Source organism: Jatropha curcas, chromosome 11, assembly GCF_041381405.1.
Source record: "Jatropha curcas cultivar XTBG-Jc1 chromosome 11, XTBG_Jcur_1.0, whole genome shotgun sequence".
NCBI classification, from domain to species: domain Eukaryota; kingdom Viridiplantae; phylum Streptophyta; class Magnoliopsida; order Malpighiales; family Euphorbiaceae; genus Jatropha; species Jatropha curcas.
The window spans coordinates 1155878-1174537 of record NC_143161.1 but is presented as its reverse complement, the minus strand read 5'-3'; the positions used below and the strand labels follow the sequence as shown (position 1 = coordinate 1174537).

The following is an 18660-nucleotide window of genomic DNA, read 5'->3' as shown; positions in this document are numbered from 1 at the left end:
AACAAGGGCATATTCTGAAATACAGAAGGCATCCCATTATAATTATGGAATGAAGTCAACAGTTAACTATAAAGTATTCTCATTAAAGAATGCTTAACAGAATTAGCAAATGGGGAGAAGATAATTAATTGGGTGGTACATGATATTTTGTTGGAGAGGTTATGCCATATATAAAATGGTCATGTGGGCCCTCCTCTGTGTCATACATTAAAGAATGCTTAACAGAATTAGCAAATGGGGAATAGATAATTAATTGGGTGGTACATGATATTTTGTTAATGGAGAGGTTATGCCATATATAAAATGGTCATGTGGGCCCTCCTCTGTGTCATACATTGAAGATGCTTTTCTATCCCTTTTTCCTTCATACTTGAGCTATCTTGCTTTGAGAAGCAAAAATGCGGTTGAGAGTCGCAGCCAAGCGAATGCCACCTTGTGCAAGCCTTTTTTCCACAATAGGCAACCGAGAAAGAAAGTACTCATCTGCAACATAAGGTATCAAGGATTAACTATACAAGACAGAATTCTATTTGAGTAACAAGATTCACTTAAAAATTGATCTTTGGGAAATTGGCTGTGTTGCTTAATGTGAATTTGGTCCTTCAGCATGTCAAAATACCAATTGTGGAAGTCATACTTGGATAACTTCCAAATTCTTCCAAGTTCTTCAAAATGCTGCCCAGGCAGTTTCCTACTTGTATATTTTGCAGAATAACAAATAAGCGTAGCTTTCAGGTAACTGAGGAAATACCTTCCAGAGTACTTCCAGGTGTGGCATTCTTGTATGCAAACTTGCATGCTAAACTAACACTTTCAGAAGCATACCTGCACAAATTAAAAAAGGAAAACAAAATAAGTCTATCGCTGCTCTATTCCTTGTTTTTAACATTTCTTGTATGCAATCAGAAAATTGGATAGCAAGAAAACAAGTACGAATATGCGTCCATCAATATAGTTTGGACCAAAAAGACACATTAATCCAACTACTCTAGTAGTAGTAGTAGTAGTAGTAGTAATAGTTAAGCCTTTACTTTGAAACATCTCTGATTCATCATTTGCACATACATTTTCTATTCCTTTGGCATTTAAAAAATTTGGTATGGTATTGATAGCTTGATTACATAAAGCATAGCACTATAACCATATTAAAGTGTACGATAAATATTACAGTGTTTTCCCTAGTCTACCAGTGTTTTCAGCCATACCGAACAATTGCATGTAGAAAAAGAAAAAGAACATGAACTTACGGGTTGGGACAAACTGTGCGGTTGTTTTGACAGTATTCCCATAATGGTATTTGATTAGACCAACCTTCCTAACAAATGAAAAAGGTAATTGCACAGATTAGAAGTTGTATACAACACCAGAACAGGAATGGATCCATGGTCCTAAATGAGCTTCCTAGGCAATTAGTTTATAATTTGCAAATGAAAACGATGCATAAAGAATTTCGAATATATCTGATAGACTGTTAGTATAATGGAATATGATGGATTCTGTACAATAAAACCCATTATTTCTATGACAGTCCACCAGACATACTCTAGAACAATAAAAAAAAGAAGTAAAACCTCTACAATCCTCAAAAAGTTATAAACACCTCTCCACTGTATGCATTCCTCACAATAACAACCAGAAGCACTAGGCAGATGGAAAAACATACTGTAATATTATTCTGAATAGCTTGTATCATGTTTGTAAGATCTGAACCATAAAACGTCTTCAAGGCTGAATCAATAATCATGGTATCCCACACCTGGAATAGAACGATAGTAATGAAACTGATTGTAACTAATTTGAATAATGACACTGATGGCACATAGTAGTGGAAATTCCAGAGTAAAAAATTGAACCATTATTTGAAGTACGGTACTAACAGGTATACCTTGTGAAGATAAATTACATAAAGAGCTTTGTGCTAATGACATAAAAGATATCATATGAGAGTAACCCAATGCTGGTTTCAAAAACAAGCTTTTCTTTATAGATCAAGAGAACTGATTTTCTTGGCTGTATAATGAATAAAATATTACTTTAGTTTACATCTTCAGCAATCATCCAAGTCGAATGGACTGAGAACATGAAATGACATATCAGGTATGTAAACACATCCAGTGTTTTGTTACAAGGAGCAAGTCAATCTCTCCCTCTCTCTCTCAATAGATATAAAAATCTTACATGGTGTAGATTTGTCATTCTGTGATACCAACGGACTTTAATTGTATTTCCACCCAAATCTCCAGTGAAACCAACATGCAGGGGCTGCCATTACAAAACAAGTTAAACAATCAGGTGATTGTCCACTGGGTTGAGAGATGAGAGCAGTTTTATGGCTCTGTACACAATCATGCACTGTTATAGTGCCAATAGATGGAATATCTCATTATAGAAATAAAATAAATTAAAAGAAAAAAGAATGAGTCCAAAATCAGGCATGCTGTGTACCAAAATACAGGGACTTGGAAATATTTTCTTTTTCAATAAAGGCTGGCATCTTTTCCAAAGGCTGCTTTCATTCTTAAGATACTCTTTTAATACAATAAATCTTCAAAATGGTAATTTGAAATTGCCAATTACATAACAATTTATTTTTTCCATTACTTGATATTTTGGCACCCTATGTGTTGTTTTAAAGTTAGCAAGAGGAGCAGAACCTGATGGACATCCCCAACAAAATGGGCTAAGAACATTAGTGCTTCTGTCAAATTGTCTGCACCAACATTGTAGAATTCCAAATTAAACAAAGTTGGAAAGAAATGTAGCATGTTATAATACTTATATCATGTGTCAAAGTCAAATTAATTAGCGGAACTCACAGTTGGACTCTGGACTGGAATTCTGATATGCTGATGTAAGCTGGCTAGTATAGTTGAAAATTGCTCCGGTTACACATCTGTCTTTGCGTCCAGCAGAGTCATGACAATCCCCTATAAGAAACCTTGAAACTGTGACTAAACAAACTAATATGTGTATGTCTCTATAAAGGTAAACCTCACTAACGAAATAGCTAGTGTTTTCAATTATACAGTAGTGTAATATTGCTAACAATATCATAGCTAAACCAAGGAACAGGCAATATGCATTACTTACTACAATATTCATAATTACACATGAAATCTGGTGTATCAATATAGTGTAAAGCACTACTCCAGTGGTAGTGGAAGCGGACCTCGTCAGCCCACGGGCAAACAGCTGCAAAGTCACCTTCAGCAAAATCAGGGAGCAATTCCTTGATTGCAGCTCCGGCATCTTCAGTTAAATATCCCTAAAGATCAAAAAGTAAGAAATCAGATGAAATGAACTGACTTTATACCAGACAATTTCCCGCCTAACTTCTACACCCATCTGGCAGAAACGAGTTGACTTGGGTTTTAGGTCGAGTAATCTTACATATGATAAATTTAACAAGGAGCATCTGAGTTAGGCACAACACAGAAAGCAGCTTAAGATTCGGAATTTAATTAAAGCAACGCCACCGGTCATCAAACAATCTCATTTTGAAACTGCAATCAACTAAATAGACATCTCAATCCGCAAATCCCATATGATTAGAAGGTAATAAATATACCAACAAACAACCACCACCAAGCAAAACCCATGAGCATAGCAATCCATTAAATGATTCTCATGAACACAAAAATTGATTATTATAAACCGAGTGAGCAAAAATTTGAAACTAAAGAAAGGAAGAAAAGGAAAACTCACCTCTGCTATTTTGCAAGTAGCATAGTGGCCTTCCCTTCCCCAGCCCAGAATTCCAGTAGCCAATTGGAGAAGAAGTAACAATCTCCCAACCCACAAAAGCCGAGTCCCATCATCCATCATTATTTGCTCGAATCAATCAACAAGCCACCAAGTACAAGTAAACTTCTGCGAAACAATGCCTGTTCAATGATTGCAGCAATTAGGAGGATGATTACAAGTAGTTGTAATAGTTTTCAGTTTCTAACCTTCAGACCAATTAGACTCTGACATGTGGTTGCTTCACCAAATTTTATATATATATATATATATATATATATATCCAGAAATTGCACAAGTTTGTTACCCATTTTTGTCCTAGCCTCGAGATGCACAGGAATTTTTGGGAAATGTTAAATTAATAAATTTTAATGAAAGTTTAAATTTTTGTAGTTTTCTCACTGACTGCTGTCTGTGTTGAGGAAGTTAAGACGGAGAAGACATGGCGACAGCTTTAGAAGTTCATCTCGACACGACAACGACGTCGTTTTTTTTGGGTGTTGGTCTTTTGGTGGGCTATAGGCCTAAACACGGAAATCTGATAGTAAAGAATCACTTTGGGCCTGCCACTCAATTCATAAGTCCAATATTACGGCCCGGTGAAGTCCCAAAAGAAAAAAATATAGTTCCTACAAATTAGAATCTGGAAGTCTATTTGACTGTTATTTATGTGCATATAAAGTCAAGTACGAGATCTTTTAACCCTTATTCTTCCATTTTAATCTCATTAATAGTTATTTTTTATAAATATAAGATCAGTATTTATTTGATTGATGATTTGTTAGAAATAAATAAAAACAACGAAGACCAAGATGAAATTCTTCGGTCAAATTAAGGGAACGGAACGACAGCTCGTTGAGGAGAGACTAGCGGTAGCCTACGCTTAAAAAATTCGAAGCTCAAAGGTGATGACCAAAACGATTGATCCTTCTTTATAATTAAACGACACGTTGTCTGATTTTTCATCTGCTCCTACCCCAGCTTTAGACACTTGAAAGTGGAAAGCGCTTCTCCTCTCCATAGTCGAACGGTAGGAAAGAACTTGAAAAATCGAGCAGAAAAAAAATGAAAGCAGTGGCGATAACTACACTAGGCGGGCCAGAGGTGCTACAATTGCAAGAAGTAGAAGATCCACAAATCAAAGACGATGAGGTATTGATCAAGGTGGAGGCCACCGCCCTTAACCGGGCCGATACGCTCCAGAGGATAGGCAAGCACCCACCTCCCAAAGGGGCCAGCCCCTACCCGGGTCTTGAATGTTCCGGTACCGTCGAAGCCGTTGGAAAGCTTGTTTCTCCCTGGAAAGTAGGCGATAAGGTTATTTTAGCCATTCTCCAAGATGCTCTATTCATGAACAAATTAAGTTTTGATTCTTGTTTTATTGTTTTTTTTTTCTTCCCTTTTCTTTTCTGTCCATCAATAATTGGAGGAAGCTATTTCTCGACCTCTGGGAGAATAATGATTGCTCTTTGATTTGTTTAGTTAATGGTGTGCTTTCAGCGATTGATTTAAAATGAAAAAGCTGTGTTTTAAATAAAAGAGAGAGATCCAGTTCTAGCTTGAAAGACTTGCCTTTTTTTTTTTTTTTTTTACTTTTTTTTTTACTTCATTAAACATGACATTGTTATGTAGCCATCTGATCTAAATATCGATGTCATGAAGGTGTGTGCTCTTCTTAGTGGAGGAGGGTATGCAGAGAAAGTAGCAGTTCCAGCAGGTCAAGTCCTTCCTGTTCCGCCCGGCATTTCCCTCAAGGATGCTGCTGCTTTCCCCGAGGTGGCATGCACTGTTTGGTCCACTGTTTTTATGATGAGCCGGCTGACTGTTGGGGAAACTTTTCTGGTAACTCCTTATCTAACTGTATCTGGTATATGTATATGCTGCTATGCTTTAATCTAATTCTATGTGTTTTTCTTGCTTATAATACTTTTGTTTACACATGTAATCGTTAATTTGTGGCCTACTGCTTGAATTGATGCCTATTTGAGTTCCAGATTCATGGTGGCTCTAGTGGGATTGGTACTTTTGCCATTCAGATAGCTAAATATCAAGGGATTAAAGTGTTTGTCACAGCAGGTTGGGCTGCAATTTTTATCGTGATCCTTGATTTGCTATGAAAAAATGGCAAGTTAGTGCTGAAATATTTTATTCTTGATTGTCAGGGAGCGAGGAAAAACTAGCTGTTTGTAAGGAACTTGGAGCTGATGTGTGCATCAATTATAAAACGGAGGACTTTGTTACACGGGTAAAGGATGAAACGGGTGGGAAAGGTATGTTCTTTTTCTAGGCATCGCAAATGCAATGCTTTCCTATGCAATCAAACAATGGCAACTTCTCCTTGATGTATTGAAAGGATTAAGATTTTTCTTTCCTTTTCCTAAAAGTGCAACAAATTGTTTCCAAAGGCAGGTGTTGATGTCATTTTGGATTGTCTTGGAGCATCCTACTTCCAGAGAAACCTAGACAGCTTAAATATTGGCGGGAGGCTTTTTATCATTGGCTTTATGGGTGGAGCTGTGACAGAATTAAATCTGACTACTTTGTTAGCAAAACGCCTCACTGTGCAAGGTATCAAACCAGCACTTCATTTTTTCTGGGATTCATGTATTTCATTGTGCATATTTCTAACTTTATCCTACATATTGGGACTTGGATAAGAATGATTATTCAAGAAGGTTAAGACAAAGCTCCTGAAAGTGAAAGAAACTGATATCCTGAAAAACTTTCACACAAACTCTTTTCTTCTGGAACAACTTGCTTTTACCAGCCCACTTCGTAATATAATTGTAAAGGACTGAAATATGTGTTTGCATGTGCCCGCTTTCAAATATTAATTGTAGGAAATGATATCAGCCCCGCTTTCAAAAATTAATTGTAGGAAATGATATCAGTCTTACGTTTCTGTGTGTTTCAGATGTTTCTGGGTGTATAATGAATTAATATGCTACATTGAAATGCAAAAATGATGTGTTTGTCATTGATAATTGTATATGCAGCGGCTGGCTTGCGAGGTAGAAGTCCAGAAAACAAAGCAGAGATTGTGAATGAGGTTGAGAAGAATGTCTGGCCTGCAATTGCTGCAGGCAAGGTGAAGCCTGTGGTCTATAAGCTGTTTCAATTATCCGAGGCTGCAGAGGGTCATCGACTCCTGGAAAGTAGCCAGCATATTGGAAAGATATTGCTTCTTCCATAATGTCATGGATGGCAGTTCAGCTTTTATTGATGATGAAGGTCAGTCCCAATGTTTACGGGATGTATCATGTATCTATGCAGTGACTATCGCCATTCCTCTCTTGTAAGCTAGGACTAAAATGAAGCTCACGAGTCATCTTGTTTAGGCTTTATTTCCAAAGCAGTGATGATAATAAATGCGAAATTGATACAGCCTTTTGTCTCAATCAGATGATGTTTAATGTGTAATATATTCTGGATTTATTCATAGAAGTTCTTGACAAGAATATTAACCTTTATATTTGAGAAAAGAAAGCTATGGTCGACTAAAAGAAAAGGAGGGAAGCAATTGGTTACAATTACATTATGCCCTTGTACCATGCAATTTATTTTGAAAAAAAAAAAAAAAGTTATTAATAATATTCATTTAATAGTTCAACTTATAATGAGTTGGATTTATATTAGAACTCGCGATTTAAATCCAGAACCTAGAAATAATTAACAAATTTCATAATTGGACTTATGTGAGTTGGGATTTACTTTAAACATAAATTTAGGCCATTTTAATTGGATTTTCGTCGTATCTTGTTGTCTACACCCATATACTGTCGAATGCGGTGATGTCAACAGGTAAGCAGTTCTGTCTTTTTCCGCTACAAAATTGCAAATTGTTTTTTTTTTTGAAAATGACATAATTGCAAATTGTTAATATAGTAATAGCTTATCAAAAAAATATAATAGCAATGTATTTGATCAACGATGAGAAGAGCTAAGTGGCAAAGGATTAGAGAGCCAGACGCCCCAAAACAACCATCTATCTCTGCAATTACCAAAAATGAAAGCAATAGTGATAACACCGGGCGCCCCTGAGGTGCTGCAATTACAAGAAGTAGAAGACCCTGATATCAAAGATAATGAGGTATTAATCAAGGTAGAGGCCACCGCAGTTAACCGGGCTGATACCATCCAAAGGCAGGGTATGTACCCACCTCCTAAAGGTGCTAGTCCCTACCCGGGTCTTGAATGTTCTGATACAATTGAAGCCGTTGGGAAATTTGTTTCCCGCTGGAAAGTGGGGGATCAAGTAAAATCTGACTTCTCGAAATATATCAATTCATATCATAACGTATCATTTGCATCTGACTATCTCTCTGCACTTACAGGTGTGTGCTATTCTGAGTGGAGGAGGCTACGCTGAGAAGGTGGCAGTTCCAGCCGGACAAGTACTTCCAGTTCCTTCAGGAATTTCTGTTAAGGAAGCTGCTGCTTTTCCAGAGGTGGCATGCACTGTTTGGTCAACTGTTTTTATGAGCAATCGACTTTCCGCTGGGGAAACATTTCTGGTAACTACTGCACGGAGGGTTTAATGGGTAGCCTGTTATTTGAACTAAAGATTATTGGCATTTCAGGTTCACGGAGGCTCCAGTGGAATTGGTACATTTGCAATTCAGATTGCTAATGCCCGAGGGAGTAAGGTGTTTGTCACAGCAGGTCTAGCTGCAATTTCCATGGCATTTTTTTTGGGAATATCGCAAAGTTTTTTTTTTTTTTTTTTTTTGGAACATCCCAAGTTAGTGTTCATATGTTATATTCTTGATCACTAGGGAGTGAGGAGAAATTGACTTTCTGTAAGGAACTTGGAGCTGACGTGTGCATCAACTACAAAACAGAGGATTTCGTTGCAAGGGTTATGGAAGAAACAGGTGGAAAAGGTCTGTCCTTTAGGATCATAACTGTAAAAAGATCGAAAATTTTTCTTTCCCAAGCCTAATTTTTTAATTTCAATAGCAGGTGTTGATGTTCTTCTGGATTGTATGGGAGCAGGCTACTTTCAGCGAAACCTTGACAGCTTAGGTTTTGATGGGAGACTTTTCATTATAGGCTTGATGCGTGGAGCTGTAGCAGAGTTTAATTTGCGTTCTTTGTTTGCAAAGCGTCTCACAGTTCAAGGTAACATTGACAACCTTCCTTTACGGTTTACAGTATAGATGCATTTTACAATGTGTTTCTCACCGGTGATTTATATGTAGCTGCTAGCTTGCGAGCTAGAAGTCCAGAAAACAAAGCAGAAATTGTGAGCGAGGTAGAGAAGAATGTTTGGCCTGCAATTGTTGCGGGGAAGGTGAAGCCTGTGATCTACAAGCAGTTTCCTCTATCTGAGGCAGCAGAGGCTCACAAGCTTATTGAAAGTAGCCAACATATAGGGAAAATCTTTCTTGTTCCATGATGATTGATTCTACAGAAAGTCACGGCTCAGCTATTGCCATCTGATATATTACCCTTGTAGTTTTGGAATAAAATGAGCTAATGGGGTCATTGTGTATGCAATTCAGTAGATTGAAGAACTGAATGTTTCCTTTCGACAATTGCACGTCTTATCGAAGAGAAATTGCACAAAATTGAAGATAATGGATCAATTTAAAGTGACATCCTTTCTTTTTAACTTGATATTTAATATATTAAATAAACGTTGATTCTTCTGCTTCCTGTTCTATTATTTTCATTGTCTTTTATAGAAAGATTCTACTTTGTGATGTCATCAGGTAATTCTTTCAGAAAAAAAAAAAAAAGTTAATGATAGAATAATTGCATTTCAATCTTTCTTGATTTCAGCTGGGTTTTAAGTTTTAAGTTCTAAATTTTAAATTTCGAGATTCTTTGATTTTGCAGGGTTTCTTTATTCAAATTTTATTCTCTGCTTTTTTTTAAGATAAGCTTGGGGTTTTCCTTGATTTGATCATTGATGACACAGAAACGCAAAGACGCATTTTATCCGTTGTATTGTCTACACATGGTCATGAACTGTTGGTTTGTTTGATCAATGGTTTTCTGTTAATTTGTTTCGAAAGAATATGCTATATAAACGTCTACAGTCCAACTTTTTTAGCATATGGCGCACCAAAGTCTTGAATATAAACAAACTTATTTAACTTGTTTGAAGCTTAGAACAAATGTGAAAGACATTGAAAAACTGCAAGATTTGAAGAAACAAACTTATTTAACTTGTTTGAAGCTTAGAACAAATGTGAAAGACATTGAAAAACTGCAAGATTTGAAGAATGGCTACTTAGACTCATCTTTAAGTTTGAGAGACTAAATTATCAGTAGACACCATCCTTTGGTGCAGCAAAAGTAATTAATCACTGCAAAAAGCTTCAACAGCAAGTCTTTTCAGAACTCCAGGGCAAGGATCACCAAGATTGGCTGCTGATATGGAGATTGAACACCTTTCTCGACCTATGCAAGCCTGTTATCCCATTCTAACATGTAATGGTGTAGACAAGTAAAAGAATAACATTTCGGATTTTACTGCAGGGAAAAATTTTTCTTACCTTTTGAACAATGGATAACATGTCAGCATGACAGTTTCCTAGATTGAATGAGCCACAGTATCCAGCAGGAGTTCCAAAACTAGCAAAATTGATTGTTGTAATTCGCCATCCTTGTTCACATGTCAATCGAATTTCAGGGCTTTGAGACTTGAAGTCTAAGCTTGGTTTCCAAGACTCAGCTGGTGGTGGATCATCTTCTGACACAATTGAACATATCTCTTGGCCAGTTCTTGTTAGCACAGAAATCTTTGAAGGATCGCCGCCAAGCTCTTCATGTAGGACTAGTAGGTTTTCTCCAGGCTGGATCCATGTTCGTGGGATATGATATCTGAACAATGTTATCTCTTAACAATTGTTTACAAAAATGAGAGAGAGAAAAAAACGAAAGAAAAAAAAGATAAATGAAAATGGAGAAAAAATAAAATTAAAACAAGAGGTAATATAGTGCCTCACAGTGTTTGAGCAGGCTGACCACATTTCTTCAGACATTTAGATGGATCATAAGTTCCTCTGTAATCACAATTTTCTGTGCATCCTGTTGAAGGTGAGAGATATGCAGGCCAATATCGTCCTATGCTGTGTCCATTAACCCAGGCCTGACCCTTTCCCATGCTTGTTAGATTTAAGGCTAGAGGGCCCTTTCCTTCAGGGACGATGAAAGTATCCTAGGAAAGAGAAACAAAATATCAAAACCAAGATACAGTATCCAAGTGGCAATGCATCAGAATCTGGTTACAAAAATTGAATTGAGCAAGTGAATGAAGGAGGTCAGGGAGCCAATTTGCAATCCTAACATCCGCAATTCATTTACACAGATTATTCATTATATAGTAGAGCCGAAGCTGCTTTTGCTACCCTTTTTCAAGTTATTTATCAATGCGCATGAGGGTTCACTGATCAGTTTGTACGTATAGACTCTGTAAGCAAAGGTCCAAAGAATCAGTGAATAGATACCGTGAAATTTTGCTTAGGTCAACTTACCTTGTACCATATCAAACTCTTATTAACAGGCAGAGAAGGACCTTTAGTCCACAGTGAACTATTTGCTTGACTGATCTTATCCAGTCCAAGGTATTCCCCTTCCAGTCCCACCTGTAAAGAATGAAAATTTGTGGAGCAATGTTTTCAGAGCATGAGGTGCTCAAGTATATATACTCTCAACAATGACAATGACATGCTTTGTTTTTTTTTTTTTTTTTTTTTTTTGGGGGGGGGGGGGGGGGGGGAAGCTGTGCTACGCTGTTCTTAGTGCAAAGGTGAGAGATCTTAAAATTTTTTTTTTCAAAAGAAAGCATGCTCATTGATGATACTTGAAGAAGCACAAGGACAGAAAATTGATATAAGACAAAGTCCAACCTGATAGGTCCATTTTCCAGAAGAAAGATCGTTCTTGCCTTTACTCGGGCCAATTAGTGTAACGGAATAAATTCCAGCTCCTTGAACATCAAACCAGGGTCCATAATTCTGAAGTACATATCAAAGGATTAGACAGATCAGTAAGCCCGTCTTCCAAGGGAGCCAGTAATATCTAGTAGCTAGGCAGTTGTAAAGAAGACGCAAACCATGTCACACTGATATTATTCATGCAGGAACACAAACCACATATTTCAAGACTGCTTATTTAGGAAGAAATTAAGAAAATAATTATTTAGTGTAAAAACGGGCCTTTCTAGTCATTAATTTTATATATCTATGCTCTTCACTGATTTGATAATAAAATTGAATATCATGTTGTTAGTTTTCTTCAATGATTGTTGTTTCTAAGATGTTCTGATAAAATTGTGAAAAATCCAGGATCCACTTAAGTCAATCCATTGCAATTAACAGCAATCCATATTAAACTTAATATCTTTGGCATTCAGATCAGTAGAAGTAATTGTTGAAAGCCAATAAATAAATTACTTAACCTGTAGGCCGACCAACATGCTTAATAAATCCAGTGTGTTGTTTCCTTCATCAAGACTAATTTTCTTAGTGAGTGAAAAGCTTGCCAAATCATGATTACCGTATGCAAATGCTGCAAGATATCCAATATGTTCATCAATTATCATACTAAAGCAATTAGACATAAAATTCATAAGAGGGATTGGAGAACTAAGTAGCTTTCAAAGAGTCCAAATTTGAATGGGCTATAAACATGTTGGTACTTGGTGGCGCTTTAGAAAGTATTGAGAATCCCAGAGTAGCTAAAGTGTGGAAAAAACATATGCAGATCCAAATCCAATTAACAAATTGCATACTTACCAACAAACCTTTTGTTTACAAAAACAAGTGCTGCATGCCCCAAACTCTCAATGTTCAAAATGAAATCTTTCTCTTGACCAGCATTCACATTAATACTGCCAATTGTGAAGCAAAGTCAAAACAGAAAAACAGAATGGGCAGGAAAATCAAAAATTGATAAATTTAGGTAGAATAAATAGGCAGAAAGGAATTCATGAAAAAGGTAACTGATCTTGATTAGGAAAATGTGGAGCATGATATGAAGTTCATTGTGGAAAGCTAGAAAGAGAGAGAGAAAGGTATGATTTTGATGAATAATTTGCGAGTTACCTGGTCGAGTACCATAGAAAATCACTGGCATCTTTAGTTGTATTAATCTGCTCCAATAAATCTGGCTTTATAAATGAGTTGTTGCCCCAACTGCCCACTTTTTCTTTGTACCAACTCCACGCTGTTTGTTCCAGTGAAATCTCTTTACTAGAGGTTGAATGAGCAAATGAAGCATCGTCAAGATTTCTTTGGGACACGACCTTCAAAATGGAGAATGATATCACAGATGAATTAAATAAATAAAGCCATAATATTCATACCACATAATAATAGTACGTCAAAGACTGATTAGACAATTTTTTTCTCTTTCTTAACCAAGAAGAAAAATAGAATACTTTAGTCAGCTCAGAGGATGGCGGTCAGCATTATGAAATGACATTCTTGGCAGTGTTAAAAATGACATTATGAAAATTAGTTTTGTTCTGAGTACCTTGGCAGTGTTAAAAATGACATTCTTGCAATCTGGAAGTATGCTCACTGACCAAGCAGGAAGAAAGTACATATGTCCATTGAATGTAACATGTGCATCTGAATTGCTGTCATAATTAGCAAGAAAAGCAGCACAATCATTGGAAGACTTATAGTAGATATGTGCCTGAAAAAAGGGAAATGAAAATGTGAGTCAGAACAATGCAACATACGTGAAATCACGAAGAAAGCATAATAGTGTTAGTATAGAGAGTAGAGACTGAAAATTAGCATTGTTATAGAGAGTGAGAAGAGTTCCGTAGTGAATTAGATAAACTCAAGTATAGATTCATTTGAACACCTAAGATTCGTCAAGATAATTTGGTATATGCCCTAATCTTACGTTCTACTATGTATAATCCTTCTTATTAGCATACACATTGCCCCCTCAAGATCAGAGTAGAAGATATCTTCCCAACTCATGGGGAAATAAGAGATGGACAAAATATAAATTTCGAAACATTTACCATACCTCTAAGTTATAACCAAGCTTCAGGTGTGTTGGGTCTGAGCTGACCAAATGGTCTTCACACTGTTTTATTGATTTGTGCAAGTCGCGTAGATGACCCCACTTTGGCTGTCTGATGAAACCTGCATTGACAGTTCTCATGAGATTAACGACTATAATAAATTATGGCAAGTCAAACTAGAGCCCAAGTCAGATAAACATTGACCCACTAAGTACAAAGCAAAGTAGTCCAACAGTTAGATATTGGACACAATTAAGATGGGTATGAATGTAATTTGATCACATATAATTGGCAAATTATATGCCCGCTGACACATTTTCACGAACTGATTACATATAATATCATCCTGGAAAAATTAAATCAGCAAGACAATAAGAAAGGGGAGGGGGGATTATATTGCAATAAACATATCTCTGCTTAAGAGCAAGGACAGGCTGCAACTCAGCAGATTGATTCAATAGTCAAATAACATAATTTCTTCGATGGTGCATTGAATTTGGAAGGAGGAGTTCTTTAAGTGTCTTGGGTCAGTGAGAATGTTTTTTAATTGGAAGTTTACCATATTCATCTATTGGGGCATCATAATCATAGCTTGTTGCAACCAAAGGGCCACCAGCTGTTCTTCCAAAGTTGGTTCCACCAAAATACTGCAAGTAAATGTCAGCATGACTCAGAGCTGTATCGAGTTTTTTATCACACTCTCAAAATAATTTAATAAATAGAACAAAGGATATCAACTTATTACAAACCCACCATATAGTAGTTTTGGAAAGTACCACCATATTCAAAAAAGCGTGCAACAGCAAAAGCTAGGTCCTCAACAGGTCGATGAGGAATTGCATAACCAAATGACAGAAACCTTCAATATCAAGTAGGATACTTTAATATTTTGCTGGCAAAAAATCTGTTATACTCTTGATATCTTCCGTAAGGGGAAATGGTAAGGCTACACATATTGAGATTATTACCAGCCACTATAGTTCTCAGTCCAGATTTTTGGTTTGGAAGGAGAATTTGGGGTAAACTGATCACAGTAGAATCCATTACATGTATTTATCTGCATGTAACTTCTCATTATAGAAAACTAACGACATCTTTCAAATCATTAGAAAGATAAAAGAATAGGTTAATAATAATTTTCTCAGTTGAAGAAAAAACTCATTAATATACTTCCACAATTCAAAGTACTCTTAAAGGTGTTTATACTGTGCTAGCAAGGAAATTTGTGTCCAAGCATCAAGAGTATATACAATTGGATCAGGGGCGTCTTCTTGTTGGCACATCACCCAAGGTACACTTGTATTCAGACTAACAGCAGTTTCAGCGGCCCATTTGACATATAACTCTCCTGCAACCCCGTATGCCCATTCAACATTCCCATATTCATTCTCAACCTGTTATGGGACAAGAAAAATAATCAAGAAGATTGTTGCTGCACTAAATCATGCAGTAGTGATTTGATAGACTTGGTAAATTTTATAGTTATGACAGCTCGTGGTTAAACTAATTAAACTAATAGAAGCATTCAAAATCCCCCCACTTATAACAGCACAAAATACTACCATATAAGTATATAACAATCACCTGAGCAAGAATAATTGGCCCTCCTTGTGATGCAAAGAGATTCGCTTCCTTCATTAAAGTTACAATCTTTCCAAGAAAACGCTTCATTTCCTCCTGCAATGATGATGACGATAAAAATAGCATATAAATTTAGGAAAAGGCTAAATCAACTATCAACTGTATAATTAAACTTTTAATTAAATGCATAACTGATATAGGAAAACAAAAATGTAAATACAAAGAATTCATTATTGCCACCTTCAACATCAGTAGGTACCTTAAAAGGTCCATTTGTTGTTCGAAACTGAATCCCAGGAATGAAGTGTAACCAGATTGGAAATCCCCTGTCAAAGGACCATCAATCTGAAACTTAAGAAGACGATACTAAACTGGAAAGGAACTGTTTCTGGAAAATTATGGAGCAAATCTAGGTAATCGGATTCAATGTATTGAATTTTTGTTTTTGACAGTTATTCTGAGTAGCCAATTACAACACGTGATTGTAAGGGTAACACAAACAGTATTTATCATATCAGTATTGCTTGTCATTATTATCACACTTTCAAACATTGTAGTCGGTAGAGAACAGGGAAGCAGTTTAAGTAGAATAAAGAAGAATAGTATATGATATTGCATGAGAAGAAATTATAATCAGAACAGACCCATAATTCCATTCAGCACAGGCATATGGCCCAATCCTCAGATGAACAAAAAGACCAGCTTCCTGAACTGTTTTTACAAAACTCACCAGGTCAAACCTGCCTTCAAAATAGTACTACAAAGATGGAAAAGAAAAGATACAATCGTCGTTAATAAATAATAATAGTAAAGAAGGAAAAAATTGAGTAAGTGAAAGAGAGAATTTAAATTTTCCTCGTAAGCAAAGTCAAAATCGAAGCAAAATTGATCATAGGTATCCATGTCTTAAAGGATCACACCAATATGCCATGTACATCCGCTATAAGCATACAGCCATCAAAGATAATTTAAAGTATGTCAGTTTGCTTGGCTGTAGAAGGGTGATTAATCTTACACTAGGACCCTCTTTCCTGCTTGCATGCCAAATAGGTTATATCATTAATCATGAATTCTCCGATCAATTTCTTTAAATAATAGTCTAAACAACAATAAATTACTTATTTCTAAGTCACCATCTATACGCTCTGTGTAACTTTTAAGTAGAACATCAGACTTTAAAACAGCATAATTAACATATCACCTGGCCTCTCACGGGTTCATGGTAATTCCAGAAGACATAAGTCTCAATCACGTCCAATCCCCCCTCCTTCGACTTCTTAATAATATCTGGCCACACCTGAAATTTCACCTCCAATAGCCACAGTGCATATTGTGACATAATTGAGCATAACATGACCAAAAAAAAAAAAAAAGAAACAATCAAAACTGAGTTAATTTCAAAACCCCACCTCAGGAGTAGTTCTTGGATAATGTATGGAACCAGACTGCAAAACTCGTCTTTTTCCATCAATAATAAGTGCTCTGTGATCATAACTCACATTAGCACAGCATCCCCTTTCAAAAAAATAGGAAGCAAATATTAGAACAACCGGTAAAACCGATGTCAGAAAATTCTTGCTCCCCATAATATCTCAAAACCACAGACTACGGAGTAACCAGCTTTTGTTCATTAAACGGAAAAAAAAAAAAAGAAGGAGAATTGGATTTATGGGTTTGTTCTGTTTCATTTGTTGGAACTGAAAACGAGGAATAAAATTAAATTAGTTTTTAAAGAGGAAAAAATTTTACCAGTATGATTATCCAACCGGCATATCCAAAGGTTTAGTTTTGATCATGTAATGATTGTACTTGAATGGTTGCTTTCAGGAGGTGTAGAATGAGACAGCAAACAATTTGGAGGCTTTCCAATTCTTAAACTTTATTGTTTTGGCTGTTCTCGTTTGGCTGTAATGCAAGGTTTTCCCCATGGACAATATTCTAGTCTAATGAATGAAGTTTAAGGTTGGGTTTAATTTCCTGGGAATGAATTTAACAAATGGATAAAGTAACGGTCTCTGGGTGATGGTGGAATCAAATATCGCGCGCATTAAATTGAATAAAGAAACAATACTGAGAGTAGTTAATTATGGAAGTTTGTCAAATGGAGGTCGTTATTTTGGAAGGGATTTCCACTTTGAACGAACGACCGGCCGGTCGTTATATTGGTTGTGCTATTGGTCCTCTTGGGCTTCGATAGGTTGGATTTAGCCATTATTCTTTTTATTGGGCCAACAGGTTGGACTTGGGCTGTAATTTGTATTTTCAGATTTCCTTGGAATAGTTTATGCAGCTCCCCCCGGGTTAAATATCGGGTCATTTTATTAAGTCGGTGGTTAAATTATTTTGAAGTTAAACAAGTTAAAATCCTTAAGGAGATAGAATTTGTTTTCAATTACAGTTTTGGATTCTCTTTTTAATTAAAATTTTTCTATACGCCTATAGCGATCAACACAGTTTCTCCCTCCACTTAAAACCTAGCAACTTTTATCAATCCAAAAATTCAGCCATGACAGTCCTCTCTGATTACGAAGAAGGTCAAAACGACCAAATTCAACCTCCTACTCCTCAGAATATTGAGAATGAGAAGAATGCCCTTATTCCTAATAAAGGCAATGATCTAGATATACAAAATCATTCGTGGACACAGACTCTGCAAGAAGTAAATGTCACACGGTTCCAATTCCTCTAGAAACAAAATCAAGGCAAATTGTGTGCGAGATAAAGAAGAAATCTCTGAGAGTGGATTCAAAGGCCAACCGCCAATTATTGAAGGAGAGCTTTTAGAAACTGTAAAAGTTAATGATTGCTTTAGGAATCTGGAGGATCAAAAACTGATTTCTGTGCTAAAGACAAAAGGTCGATAGGCAGATTTGGTGGAAATCATTGTTTAAGGGGTTGTTCTGAGATTGATATACAAAAAGCCGAACCACAGCCGAATCATCTGTTTCAGTTGGACCCGGAAATAAAATCTCTTGTAGAGAAGATATTTGATCAAAGACGGAAACAGATGGGTCTTCCTACAAGTGATGAGATTGAAAAACATGATCTTTTAAAGAAATTCATGGCTCAAAATCCTAATCTTCATTCTCCCAACATGAAAATGATGTAGTTATATTTTGTTTCTTTTAGGATTATGATCAATGTTTGGCTACTGAGAACTTAATGTATGGGAACTTAATGTATGGGTAATCAATGGTTTTTTTTTTTTTTTAGTGGGCATCAATTTTTTTTATAATAAGCTTGCAGTTTGTCTATTTGGGCCGATTTGATTTCTTAAATAAGAAAAAAGCCCAACTATTAATTTGACTAGTAGCCCGTCTTGTTTTAAGTATAAAACTTATTTT

At 36.2% G+C, this 18660-nt stretch overlaps 4 protein-coding genes and 1 pseudogene across 6 annotated transcripts; 3 read left to right on the top strand and 2 right to left on the bottom strand.

The window, feature by feature from the left end:
* Window positions 1-50: 50 nt before the first annotated feature.
* On the bottom strand, window positions 51-3970 carry LOC105649480 (endonuclease 4). Its single transcript, XM_012236133.4, has 10 exons — window positions 3951-3970; window positions 3706-3884; window positions 3091-3265; window positions 2817-2927; window positions 2655-2710; window positions 2179-2262; window positions 1664-1756; window positions 1248-1315; window positions 752-825; window positions 51-483 (listed from the first exon to the last, which is right to left on the bottom strand). The coding sequence occupies exons 2-10, from the start codon at window positions 3823-3825 to the stop codon at window positions 365-367; spliced, it is 900 nt and encodes a 299-aa protein (XP_012091523.1). The 5' UTR covers window positions 3826-3884; window positions 3951-3970; the 3' UTR covers window positions 51-364.
* A 739-nt stretch (window positions 3971-4709) lies between these two features.
* Window positions 4710-7185, top strand: LOC149492300 (uncharacterized). Its single transcript, XM_089716222.1, has 6 exons — window positions 4710-5058; window positions 5404-5583; window positions 5736-5817; window positions 5904-6011; window positions 6151-6309; window positions 6738-7185. The coding sequence occupies exons 1-6, from the start codon at window positions 4807-4809 to the stop codon at window positions 6932-6934; spliced, it is 978 nt and encodes a 325-aa protein (XP_089572348.1). The 5' UTR covers window positions 4710-4806; the 3' UTR covers window positions 6935-7185.
* A 430-nt stretch (window positions 7186-7615) lies between these two features.
* On the top strand, window positions 7616-9390 carry LOC105649478 (uncharacterized). The gene is made up of 6 exons (XM_012236129.4): window positions 7616-7996; window positions 8076-8255; window positions 8322-8403; window positions 8517-8624; window positions 8704-8862; window positions 8943-9390. Exons 1-6 carry the CDS (start codon window positions 7748-7750, stop codon window positions 9137-9139), a joined length of 975 nt encoding a protein of 324 aa, XP_012091519.3. The 5' UTR covers window positions 7616-7747; the 3' UTR covers window positions 9140-9390.
* A 501-nt stretch (window positions 9391-9891) lies between these two features.
* Window positions 9892-17077, bottom strand: LOC105649477 (beta-galactosidase 8). Of its 3 annotated transcripts, none has more exons than XM_089716220.1 (19): window positions 16726-17077; window positions 16518-16625; window positions 15961-16073; window positions 15576-15642; window positions 15320-15412; window positions 14986-15129; window positions 14704-14792; window positions 14489-14594; window positions 14295-14382; window positions 13738-13856; window positions 13228-13392; window positions 12798-12997; window positions 12489-12583; window positions 12152-12261; window positions 11601-11708; window positions 11226-11336; window positions 10698-10909; window positions 10245-10572; window positions 9892-10159 (listed from the first exon to the last, which is right to left on the bottom strand). In XM_089716220.1, exons 1-19 carry the CDS (start codon window positions 16900-16902, stop codon window positions 10049-10051), a joined length of 2544 nt encoding a protein of 847 aa, XP_089572346.1. In that variant the 5' UTR covers window positions 16903-17077; the 3' UTR covers window positions 9892-10048. The 3 variants fall into 3 exon arrangements, with proteins under 3 accessions (XP_089572346.1, XP_012091518.3, XP_089572347.1); XM_012236128.4 differs by having other exon boundaries at window positions 16518-16613; window positions 16726-17076; XM_089716221.1 differs by lacking the exons at window positions 14489-14594; window positions 14704-14792.
* A 629-nt stretch (window positions 17078-17706) lies between these two features.
* On the top strand, window positions 17707-18551 carry LOC105650132 (protein BOBBER 1 pseudogene; annotated as a pseudogene).
* Window positions 18552-18660: the final 109 nt, after the last annotated feature.

Bases quoted from the DNA above. Each gene is read 5' to 3' on its own strand.
- LOC105649480 (XM_012236133.4), bottom strand. From the start codon at position 3,825: ATGATGGATGATGGGACTCGGCTTTTGTGGGTTGGGAGATTGTTACTT. The intron at 2,711-2,816 runs GTGAGTTCCGCT...ATGTTGGTGCAG, and splicing joins TTCCAGTCCAGAGTCCAACT to ACAATTTGACAGAAGCACTA. The intron at 1,757-2,178 runs GTAAGATTTTTA...GTTCTATTCCAG, and splicing joins GAATGACAAATCTACACCAT to GTGTGGGATACCATGATTAT.
- LOC149492300 (XM_089716222.1), top strand. From the start codon at position 4,807: ATGAAAGCAGTGGCGATAACTACACTAGGCGGGCCAGAGGTGCTACAA. The intron at 5,059-5,403 runs GTTATTTTAGCC...GATGTCATGAAG, and splicing joins CCTGGAAAGTAGGCGATAAG to GTGTGTGCTCTTCTTAGTGG. The intron at 6,310-6,737 runs GTATCAAACCAG...TTGTATATGCAG, and splicing joins AAAACGCCTCACTGTGCAAG to CGGCTGGCTTGCGAGGTAGA.
- LOC105649478 (XM_012236129.4), top strand. From the start codon at position 7,748: ATGAAAGCAATAGTGATAACACCGGGCGCCCCTGAGGTGCTGCAATTA. The intron at 8,256-8,321 runs GTAACTACTGCA...TTGGCATTTCAG, and splicing joins CCGCTGGGGAAACATTTCTG to GTTCACGGAGGCTCCAGTGG. The intron at 8,404-8,516 runs GTCTAGCTGCAA...CTTGATCACTAG, and splicing joins TAAGGTGTTTGTCACAGCAG to GGAGTGAGGAGAAATTGACT.
- LOC105649477 (XM_089716220.1), bottom strand. From the start codon at position 16,902: ATGGGGAGCAAGAATTTTCTGACATCGGTTTTACCGGTTGTTCTAATA. The intron at 12,262-12,488 runs GTAAGTATGCAA...GATATCTTGCAG, and splicing joins TGTAAACAAAAGGTTTGTTG to CATTTGCATACGGTAATCAT. The intron at 10,910-11,225 runs GTAAGTTGACCT...TCTCTTTCCTAG, and splicing joins AGAGTTTGATATGGTACAAG to GATACTTTCATCGTCCCTGA.